The 12,002-nt window shown below is 40.5% G+C and overlaps 1 protein-coding gene across 1 annotated transcript; it reads right to left on the bottom strand.

Annotated features, from left to right (window-relative positions):
- Positions 1 to 680: 680 nt before the first annotated feature.
- On the bottom strand, positions 681 to 10,773 carry HSPA13 (heat shock protein family A (Hsp70) member 13). Its single transcript, XM_080918877.1, has 5 exons — positions 10,701 to 10,773; positions 8,930 to 9,270; positions 4,967 to 5,180; positions 3,624 to 3,791; positions 681 to 2,696 (listed from the first exon to the last, which is right to left on the bottom strand). Exons 1-5 carry the CDS (start codon positions 10,723 to 10,725, stop codon positions 2,029 to 2,031), a joined length of 1,416 nt encoding a protein of 471 aa, XP_080775003.1. The 5' UTR covers positions 10,726 to 10,773; the 3' UTR covers positions 681 to 2,028.
- Between the last annotated feature and the right edge of the window lie 1,229 nt (positions 10,774 to 12,002).

Raw genomic sequence — 12,002 nt, 5'->3', positions numbered from 1 at the left:
AAGTTACATACTTAAAAAAAAAAACTTTAGCCAAATGTAAACTCAAAAGCAAATTTTATGAAAAATGATATCAGGTTTTAACAAATGGTCCCTTTCAGGATTCATTTGTACCTTTTAAATAAACTACACTGGTGTCAGGATTGGGTACATATAACTCTACTATATGACTGAAGATAATTTCCTTCATGTTTTTAACACTGACTGTAACTACTAAAGAGGATGCTAACAACTTAGCCCCACCTTCAACACTACCATTCTGGTTTTTCATGAAAAGTATTTACCTTCCCATTTTAGTATTATTTATCTGCTCCATCCTGCAAATGTTTCTGTTCATGTCTTGAGTTCTGTCATGTATCTGAGACATTCAAGTTAGTTGTTTATAATCCTAAATGGCTTTAATTCAAAGCACATGTTGAGACTGTAGCACACTGGAGACTTGAACAATTGAGTCTCAAACATGTTCACAGACGTTTTTCAATCTAAAATCAGAGATTTTGAGTATTTTCAGAATGCCGTGAAGGGCTCATCTTTGGCATTTCTCCATTAGTCCTATGAAGCACAGCATTTTATGTATTTTGTTTTTCTTTCTATCTAATGCATGCGCTTTGGTACATGAAGATGACTGTTACTTAATCACAACTTCACTACTGAGCAAAACAAAAAATCAAAATACCAAAAAAAAAAAAAAACCTAAACCAAACCAAAAAAAAAAAAAAAAAGCTTTCAGAATTATTCTCTGGGAAGCTGAAGTGTTCAAAGTTTTAGGTCTCTTCCTTAGTTATTACAACACTGATAAACAGGATATACTTTATATGAATAAAATAGCCAGGATATAATTCTTGTATGTGAATACTTTCATTAAAGCAAGAAAAAAAAAATGACATATCTTCCAATAACATGACCATCACAAAGTCAACATAAAGTATTTTCGTCACAGGTTCTTGTGGTCATCTGGCTTTCTTTCTTCTTCTCTCTTCCCCTCCCTATCTCTCATTTTTTTGAGATGGAGACAGGACCTCACTAAATTGCCTATGTTGGTCTAGAACTTCCTGAGTAGCTCAAATAGGCCTTGAACTTGTGAGTCCCTTGCCTTAGTTTCTAGAGTAGTTGGATTATAGTCTTGCACTTCTAGGTTTGGCCCTGGGAAAAGGGGAGACAAAACTACCCAAACCAAACAGCTACTACAAATACTTGATCTATGCAAAGGTCTTGGATATCAAAAACAAAGGAAGAGAGTAATACAGCTTTATTCTGATGTTACCATGTTGAAAAGGCAACTGATAACTCTCTACTGTCTTCTTACTCTTACAAAGCAAAAGTGGGAAAATACAAGCAGAAGATGGCGCACTGAAGACAAAAGGACTCCACGATAAACTGGGCATGTCTACTGTCTGGAAGAAGAAAGCTGAATAAATCTCCAGCTATTTGGGGAAGAAAAACTGGCCTTTCAAATATATTAAAACTGTAGATTAGGAGAGTGTAATATGTAAAGATTTTTTGGAAATACAAATTACATGGCAGTTGATGAATACCCTATGCAGTTTAATAATACTGCTATCTCCCAGCCAATGTAAATACCTGACATTACAGTCCTTCAAGTATACACCAAATTAAGAGTTACATGTGATAACCAAATAAATTATCAGCCCCTATGAATAAAATTAGTAAGAACTTAGGTCTCATAGTTGGCACTATTTAAAGTTTCCAAACTAGGAAGTGTGAATGGCTACCTATTTCCAGAATCCAGGAGAATTTTACTCACCAATGTTACTTTAGAAATACTGAGCTTTTCTTTTTTTCTTTCTTTCTTTTTTTTTTTTTTTTTGTTTTTTGTTTTTTACAAACCCAAACAAGACTCATCTGGTCATATATGATTCTACAACAAAATAGTATGTAAAGTTGTCCTGTATAAATAAATGTCCTCTCGGGAATCTGTGAGTGACTTCATGGACTTCTTTCCTGGAGCAGGTTCACATGGAAATCATTAACACCACTAGACAAGATCAGTGACCAGCACTCCCTCAGAGTTCAGTTGAAGTTGGTTTTCTGTAAGTGCTTATTGGGAATTTCTAAAGCACTGACTTGGAGAGGCCAGGAGCCTCCATCAATCCCAGCTTGTATGGCCACTCCTGTCACCACTGCTAGGTCAGGGTCAACAGATGTGTTTGGGTCCTTTCCAAAGAACTCCTGAATAACTTGGCGGATCCGAGGAATCCGAGTAGAACCCCCAACTAGAACTACCTCATCAATTTCAGTCTTGTCTAAGTGGCCTTCTTTTAATACCTGCTGAATGGGTACGAGTATTTTCTGAAAGAGATCTTCATTGAGGGTATCAAAGAGCTTGCGGGTTACTTCCGTCTCAAATAAAACCTGGCTTTTTCCACTCTTGCCTTCAGAAAGGCCAGGTATAAACACTCTGTTCACATGGTGACCATCTCCTGGGGTAAGCTGGTCTTTCAGCAGTTCAGAGTCACCATTCTGAGGTTTCTGGCTGTCCTCTTCCTCTACAGTGAGCAAAACTGAGACCTGGGCCGACTGATGAAGCGTCAAGTTTAGCTTGACCATTTCCACTGCTTGTCGTAGCCTGTGGATCTCCTCCTTCCTGGAAGGCAGAAAGCCGTAGGTCTGATAGATCTCTTTATATAAATACTGAAGCAGCCGCTGATTGAAGTCTTGTCCTCCAAGTTTGTTGTTTCCTAAAAGAATGAATTAAAAGTTTTATGTTATATATATTTAAATATATGCACATAAACTCTGTATGTTAAGGTGTTCTAAGGATAACAAATTCTGTAATATATTAAGATTTTATTTATATAAATACTGACTAAAAAAGGCCTTTGTTAAAACCATTTTAACCTAAATGGTAAGGGCACACTACTTCCAGATTCTAGAAACTGTCTTACCTCAACTATCACTACTTTTATTTCTACCCCCCCCCCCACTACTGATAATTAGTGCCTAGCAGGGTGAGAAATTCTAAACGATCAAGAAGGGAATATCTGAATGACATCAAACAAGTTTTGACAGACAGAAAAATGAAGTCAGTATCTGTTTGAAGCATTACCAGATAAAAGTAATTTTTATGATTAACAGGTACCTATAAATATACATTTTATCTCACTGTTAATGATGAAAATGTTAATAAACATAGTTCTATAAAATTATGCAATATAAATGTAAAGTATACCTTTTGGCTGTAAGGAACTGGCTAAAAGACTCAGAAATATATAAGTCACAACACTTATGTAGGTTAATAAGCATCCTTAAATTTTTAATTTAAAAGCACCAAGCAAAGAATCTTACAAAGAGATTTAAAGTAAAGATCTCATTTCTTCAGTGATACTAAAGTAGTGTTTCTTAGGACATTCTTGCCACGAAGCATAAAACAGGAGTAATAACTGACGTCTTCATTTTATTGTTTTCTTCCCTTATCTTCCCTTGAACCATCATCAGGAAAGCTCTAAAGGAACTTACTTATCTGACTTACAGGGAGTCCATCCACTATTCTGACAGTTAACTTTGATCTGTACATAGATGTAAGCTGAAAACAAAACCAACATCGCACGTGCTAGGCAGACTGAGGAAAACGTGTCTGAACCTCTTCAGTTCTGCACTTTTCTTACCAGACATCGCTCGTGTTAGAAACATTCCTCCTTGTTTATTCAGTAATGACACATCCAGAGTTCCTCCACCCAAGTCTATGACTAACACGTAGAAGACGTCAACCTTGTGGAGACCATAGGCCATAGCTGCCGCTGTCGGTTCATTTATCACCCTCAAGATGTTCAGTCCTGAAAGACCATGGGGGAAACAGTTTCTACTCAATGTGTAATAACAACATGCCTATTTCTTCTTTAATATAAACTTCACCCAGCAATGACAAAAGCAGTGGAAAAATGCAGTAGGATGAAAAACTAAAGTTCTTCTCACTGATATAAGTAAAATTATTCTTAATGAATACACCATAAGACAAGAAAGGCCTACGTTTAATATCTTGACATTTTATTAACAATTGAAAAACATCCCTTCCAGCCTTTTCTAATATTGATAATCTACTTGGAAATATATAGTGTGGGAATTTGGTAAGCTGATCTTGTGTAAAAGACCACATTTGAACTAACTTCCCCACTGAAGGTGGTGAACAAGATGCGTGATTATACCTCAAGAGCCACAGCGGCACTGCAAACTCTGAAGATTTTCCCACAGATTCTACTGCCCTTCCTTTGGTTATCAAACGTCTCACTCTGTTCTGGTCACGTGCAGAGGACTATAATCAGAGACTTAAGTGTCCTTTTTCAGGGGCATACCTGATCATTCAAAAGAGCCCCTGGGCTCTGGCTGCCCTCTGGTCCTCCATCCTTCCAGTCACACTACTTTCTGGAAAAGACTGTACCAGTGACCCTGAACCAGAGGAGACTGATCCTCCTGAAGCCAATGGTAATAAGGACACTGTAGATTGCTATCCATTGTGTGTGTGTGTGTGGGGGGGGGGGGACAGTACAGCTATTATTACTGAAGACAAAGAGCAGGATTTATAGACCAGGAAAGTCTGGAAACATTTCACCTGAACAAGAAAGATCATATCTTTTTATCAGAAGTGGAGAAGTACTTACGTTCTTTCCCACTCTTTGTCATATGCCTGATTACCTTAATTTTGTTCTTTTTTAAACATGTTTTGAGGATGGCTGTGTCCTGGAAGACTTAACCCAGGCTGGGCCTGACCCGCTCTAAAGAAGTAATCTACCAGAAAGCTAGATTCCCAGCTCCACACCGCTTTCTCTCCCCAATATAAACATTTAATGTTGTACCAGTGTTCATAAGTATCATTACAATCTATATAAACAGAAATCTATCTCCTTTGCCTACAGTTTACATGCCTACAGCTTACATGCCTACAGTTGATTTACAGAAGATATATGTCCTACAGTATCTTGGGAAAATGCATGTCAGTCAAGGGTGCTATTACCAGCAAGGTTGGCAGCTTGGATTGTTGAGTTTCTCTGTTGTAGGTCAAATTCGGCTGGCACAGAAATGACAGCATTGGCAACTGGCATTCCAAGATATTCCTCTGCCATTTCCTTCAGCTTCAGCAACAACCGAGAGCCCACATATTCCGGAGAAACAACGATGGTTTCGTTACTTGTCACAGAAAACTCCGCCATCCCATTTTTGTGTAAAACCTGCCAACAGGTTTGGAAAAGCAAGAATGTAGAGATATTAAGTATCACAAAAGTCCAAGTACTTTCCCATGTACATATTGCATTAACTCAACAAACACCTTTAAACATAATAATAAAAAAAAACCCACTATCATCTATCAGCCCAGTGCCCTTTTGCAGATTAGAGTTCACTGAATATGATACTTAGAGTTATAAAATAAATCTATGTTACAGCAGGAGCCAAGAATTTAACAGACGCCTAGATTCTATACTCATTGGAAGAATGAATTACAACACCCAGGAGACTCCTTTTATTGGGAGCTATGTTTGCAGACCCTCAGCGGACACGTTTTCGGTAGACAAAGCACTTTAACAACTTCTCATCAACATACACAAGTGGCCGATATCACTACTATGCATGTTTGTGCCATTCCTTGGTATAACAGTCTTAATGCCAGCACGGCAAGGCCTGCATCACCTGGTACCCAGGATGGCTGCTGAGTGAGTAAAGCTGCGAATACACAATGAACAACGGGATGGTCCACACGCTGGGAAAGACTGGGAAGCATGTGAAGGATGCCATCATGCTCCTCCTAAACAAGTTACATGCAGGTCATCTATGGGAGTCTGCATTTCATATTATTGGTCACTGCGAACCGGTAACTAAAACCACAGAAAAGAAAACTATAGAAACTCAAATCACAAAGGTGGCAGCACTTTATTTGGTAAGCTGTGATGATACAGCTATTTAGTGAGTCTCATACATCTAATAACTCATTAGACCACTCCATAACTTAGAAGAAAAGTCCCATATGGGATAAGCAAAACCAAAAATTAAATGTTAAAAAAAAAAAAAAAAAACACTGAAAAATAAAAGCATTAAGACGAAAAACCAAAAGAGAAATAAAAACAAAAACAAAAATCCAAGCCAGTGCAAAGGGTCAAAGTTCATACTAATTACTATAGGACTCAAATCCACTCTTCTGAAATTGAGATATCATGAATGCCTAATGCTTTGAAAGGAACAACAAATAGAGATGAGATGAAAAGAAAATGAAGTCACATAGAAAAGAAAATAACTTTATTATCATTAAAGAAAATTGAGAAGTGTCAAAACAGGACAGAGAAGAAGAAATGCAGAGACATCAGGCCTTTGTGAGTTCTAGGCTAGACAAGTCTACAAATTTAGTTCCTGAATTAATCAAACAATCAACCAATAGCATTTTTAAAAGAAAGAAAAAAAAATAATACTAAATATAACTCCTTGAAAGCAAAAGAAAGACATTTAAAATAAACTGCCAGCTTTCATTTGTGGATTGCCAAACACAAAATAAACCGGACTGGGTGGCACAGCGTGACTTGCTCAAGAGGGTGAGGCTTTATAGTTCAGTGACTTCTTGGGCTGTGGAGCCAGACCTACCTCAGTAAGTAAAGAAAACCATGCTACCTGCTGAAGATACAGATACCCCAAATAGAAACGTTAAGAGCATGTAGCCTTTCTGATCTATAAAATTCCTAAATAACACAAATCAAAATGACCTTGAGACTTCACCTTACACCAGTCAGAATGGCTAAGATCAAAAACTCAGGTAACAGCAGATGCTGGTGAGGATGTGGAGAAAGAGGAACACTTTTCCATTACTGGTGGGATTGCAAACTGGTACAACCACTCTGGAAATCAATCTGGAGGTTCCTCAGAAAGTTGGAAATAGTTCTATCTGAAGACCTAGCTATACCTCTCCTGGGTATAAACACAAAAGATGTTCTACCATACAACAAGGATTCGTGGTCCACTATGTTCATAGCAGCCTGATTTATTATATCCAGAAGCTGGAAAAACCTCAGATGTCCTACAACAGAAGAATGAATACAGAGTATGTGGTTCATTTACACAGTGGAATACTATTCAGGCATTAAAAACGAATACATCATTAATTTTGTAGGCAAATGGATGGAACTAGAAAATATCATCCTGAGTAAAGTGAGCCTGATGCAAAAGGACATGAGTGGTATGTACTTACTGATAAGTGGACATTAGCCAAAAAGTATAGAATACCCTGAATACAACCCATAGACCATAAGAAGTAACAATCAGGAAGGCCCAAGTGAGGAGGCTTCAATCCCACTTAGAAGGGGGAATAAAATAATTACAGGAGGCAGAGGGAGAGGGACCTGGCTGGGAAAGGGAGGGGGATAAGTCAAGGGCAACAGGATCAGGTATGGGGGTGGTGGAGGGCTAGAAGCCTGGCGGGCCAGGAGTACCAATGGTCATATGTGGCTCTGGGGGAGGGAGGTGAGTTAGATCTTCTGGGAAGTCCCAGAGATCTGGGAGTGAGAGACTATCAGAATTTATGGGAGTGACCTCAGCCAAAATGCCCAGCAGAGGGGAGAAGAAACTCAAAGAGAAGAGTCTATCCCCACTTGATAGGGCCTCAAGTGGAAGAACTGGATTACTAACCCACAGTGAAAATTTCTGCCCAAACGGTTCCTGTTGAAAAGCAATGCAGGGCTAAAAATGGAGGAGACTGAATGATGGGCTGTCCAGTGACCGGCCCAACTTGAGATCTATCTCATGGAGTGCAGCAAGGCCTGACAGTATTACTGATGCTATGTGTGCTGACAGACCGGAGCCTGGCATGGCTGTCCTCTGAGAGGTCCAGCCAGCAGCTGACTGAGGCAGAAGCAGAAACTTATACCCAACCATTAGACTCAAGTTGGGGACCCCTATGGAGGAATTAGAGGAAGGATTGATAAAGCTGAATGTGGAGGCTGACCCCGTAGGGAAGACCAGCAGTTTCAACTAACCCAGACAGACCCCTGGGAGCTCCCAGAGACTGAGGCAGCATACATGAGCTGATCTGAGGCCCCCGCCACAAATATAGCAGAAGACTGCCTGGTCCGGCCTCAGTGAGAGAAGATGCACCTAATCCTCAAGAGACTTGAGCTCCAGGGAAGGGGGATGCCTGGTGTGAGGAAGGCACACTCTCTCAGAGGGAAAACAGAGGGGGAAATTGATTGAGGAACTTTGAAAAGACCTGAAGTGGGGCAACAACTAGAATGTAAATAATTTAAATAAATACACACACACAAACATATATCCAACTCAAAAGTCTACGAGGTAGGCAATTTCTGACAGACACTAAGATGTGTGTGTGTGTGTGTGTGTGTGTGTGTGTGTGTGTGTGTGTGTGTGTGTGTGTATGCATATGTATACATATTGGACTTCAAAAATTAACGACACTAGTAAAATATGCTAAGAGATAGATTACACAGACGATTTCTGTAAGAAAATAGCAGTTTCCACAGCCCTTAAAAATGGAGAGGTGCACGCATTAAATGTGTGAGACATGCTGATGCACTTCAAATAATCCTGAAAACACGAAAGCAAGTGCACAAATGTTGTATTATACAAAAATGCACGAACATAGAGGATATCTAATCACAGCAGACAGGGCTGCAGCATCCTCTCTACAATATCTTAAAAGAACTAACTGGATCCTATGACGATAACAGAAAGAGTCATCACATTAAGGGTCCATCTCCTGGGCAGGAAGCCCCCGAAAGCCACTGACCTGATCCACTCTGCAGCTGCTGTAGAATTTCTTTTCTTTTTTTTTTTTTTTTTGCTGTAGAATTTCTTACTGTGAGAATACAACTCCCTGACATAGAAAACCAGTGGAGACGAAACGACATGCCCCGTGAAGCCGACACACGAACTGAAAATAGTACAGTTAAATCAAATGGACACAGAGTTTAGATCAATTTCATACCTTAAATGGGTATCTGCCAATTTCAGCCTCCAACTCCTCAGGGGTGAAGATCTTACCTATGAACCTTTTAGCATCATATATTGTGTTCTGAGGATTTGAATCTGCCAGCTCTAGGCTTTCGTAGCCCACATACACATCACCGTCGGTGAAGGACACCATGCTGGGGATGCTTATGTGCCCGTTCTCATCTGGAATCACCTTTACTTTTCCTGTTCCAGGAAAAAACACACCAACGGAGCAGTAGGTGGTGCCCAGGTCAATGCCAACCACTTTAGGAGTCGGCAGTGGTAAATACTGTTGTGCCAAGTAGCCAGCCAACAGGAGAGTCAAAACAGCTGAACCTGAAAAAAGTAAGAGATACTTTTTTATGGAGCTACCACCCTATGGTGTACCTATAGCAACATCTCCTTAATAACACTTTTGAAACAAATCATAAAATATTTTACTTCATAGGATTAATAAGTACTTGTTTTGATGTCATGTTTTTAGCATTCCATTTGGTTACAATTTAGAATAAAGTAGAAAAAAAAAAAAAAAAACAAACAAACAAACCCAAAACTGAAAGGCTTCCAAAAATTATAGATATTTAAGTAATAATTATGCTGCTGTTTAATGAAAATATCAGCAAATATGAAGCAAAAGACGGATACAATCCAGTTTTTTTGGCTCACTGCTATTTAGATCAATAACTTCTTAAACAGTTTTACCTGCCATTCCTAAAATAAAATGGCATTATGAAGTTCTCACAACAAAAGCTTTTTCTCACAGTAAAGGCTTTGGTATGTACCTCTTTGATTTTTTTTTCTTTACTCATCCAAAAGGATAAAATTCCTACATTGGATGCATTGATCTGAAAACTTCGTAGGGACTACTGTTACCTCTTAAGAGTCTCAGGAGAGTTTTTGCAAATCTATGCATTCATTGAGAATATACTTCTCAAAGAGGCAGTAGTTAGGGAGGAAGTATACAAGTGCTAACCCTAACATCAACAATACGGAAGCTTCCCAAAGGCAAGTTCAGTTCACCATTGTATGGTCCCTCAAGAACAGAGGCTCAGCAAATATGAAAGGACAAAGATCACATATAAACGTCATGAATATTGTACACAGAAACGAATAAGGACGTCACTTTGAGTTTAGAATTAATATCTTACTTCGTTTCACGAGTCTGCGTTTTACACCTGTTCCCACCTATATTGTCAAACCCAGATTGTCAGTCTGTGGTGCTGTTGGTTATTGCTAGCTCCTTCAATACAACGCATGCATCACGGCACACCAAGAACCTATCCACTTGTCTCTTCCAAACCACAGACAAATCTCAAAGGCATCTCATCACGTTTTGGCAAGGGAATGAGATTCCCAAACCGTAAGTTCAAAAAGAGAGTCCAGCTACACATGAACAGCGACCAGAATCCCTTCCACCCCCGGCATCCGGAGTGAAGCAGTCTTCATCTCCAGATCCCCTTCTTATTCACAGTGAGTTCGTGGCACAGAGAACCGATTTCTGCTACCAATTCAAGACCGAGGTTTTTTGCATTCCTAGGCCCACGACCCTCAGACCTGCAGATGGTGGCAAGACCAGCTCCTCGCAGCCAGACCCCGGCTCCCGGCGCCCCGCCCCCACCAGTTCCAAACAACCATAGCTCCTTTCAGGTTCCCTTCAGCTGCGTGACCTGTGATTCAGGGGGTGAGACAACCAACCCCTGCCCACCCAGACCCCTTAAAATTGCCTCGTCGACTGCCATAACAGCAGGGACCCCTGATATACTGACCTAAGATCGTCATCTCTCCGGCCATCAGTCCCGCCGAACAGGCAGAAGGATGACTGTACCGACGGGAGGCACCGCCCCCTAGCCGCCCGCTGTCCCGCAGCTTTCTGGGAAATGTAGTCGACCAGCAGCGACGCAGATGGAGGAACTACGACTCTCACCTCATCAAAGACTCCATCTACCACAAGGCCGCGGGACGGATCTATTCAGGCCAGTGAGGAAAGACCAGGCCACCCCGTGCACGGAGGCCCAACAAACCAGGCTTTGTTGAGGGAGCAGCCTCTGGGAAAGCCCAGTTTGTCATTCATCAAACCCGAAACCCCGCGAGCCTATTTGCGGTAAAAACAGTCCCCGTAGCCCCGCCTCCTCACCGCGTTGTACTGTGGGAACTGCAGTTCTGGACTGTCCATAGCTTGGAAGGCAAAAGGAGGATAAAACCAATTAAGAATCTGAGGTGGGTTAGGGTGCCAGGCTGGCGCGGGATTCAAACTTCCGGTTTTTTGTTTTGTTTTGTTATTCAGCCTCTTTTTTAAAAAGACGTATGCCTTTGGTCGAAATCAAGATTCTAGATAGACTTCTCCTAAGCCCTCCAAAGTCCTCTTTTCATTCCTCAGTGGGGCAGTCCTGCAGGAGATCCCTCTGGTGTGCCTACTCTTTGCGTTGTAAACGTCCCTGCGATCCTTAATAGCATCACCAAACCGGTGCTGTTGGCAGTAAATTATTTCCCGGGCTCTTCAGGAATGAGGTTTATCCAAGACGGCACGGCTTATCCACGATATTTTTAAATCTAATACTAACACTCATATCTGCTATTACAAACAAATATGAAACGATACACTCTGGTTTTCGTGTTTACTAAGTCATAAATGCCCATAATTGTCTTCCTGGACAGGTCCTATCACTATCCGATTTCTTTTCTCTTTGCTGCTATGAAATAAATACGTTAGCATGGCAATTTGAAGAAGACAAGGTTTATTTTGGCTCAAAGTTCAGTGGTGCAGTTCATCATAACAAGGAAGTCTCAGAGGCAAGATCTTTAGCCAACTGTTCCCATTACATCTAGTCAGGAAGCAGAGAGAGGAAATGCAGGAGTTTCTCTCTTTATTCAGCCTTGAACCCGCAGGATGGGATAGTAGTGCCTGTAGTTAGGCGAAGTCTTTCATCTCAGGTCAGAAACTCCCTCAAACACATACCCAGAAGTTTACTTCCATTATGATTCTGAATCCCAACAAGCCGAAAAGATTAACCACAATTAATGAGGATATTTGAGTTTTAGTATATAAAACCTGACGTTTTCCTCACTGA

The sequence above is a fragment of the Micromys minutus genome (assembly GCF_963924665.1).
Source record: "Micromys minutus genome assembly, chromosome: 7".
Lineage (NCBI taxonomy): Eukaryota > Metazoa > Chordata > Mammalia > Rodentia > Muridae > Micromys > Micromys minutus.
The sequence above is the reverse complement of the archived record's forward strand: the minus strand, read 5'-3'. Positions and strand labels throughout refer to the sequence as shown.

Excerpts from the sequence above, each read along its gene's own strand:
- HSPA13 (XM_080918877.1), bottom strand. The coding sequence starts at position 10,725 with ATGGCCGGAGAGATGACGATCTTAG. Across the intron at positions 3,792-4,966 it reads CCAAGCTGCCAACCTTGCTG|GACTGAACATCTTGAGGGTG; the intron begins GTAATAGCACCC and ends ATGGTCTTTCAG. Across the intron at positions 2,697-3,623 it reads TCTAACACGAGCGATGTCTG|GAAACAACAAACTTGGAGGA; the intron begins GTAAGAAAAGTG and ends TCATTCTTTTAG.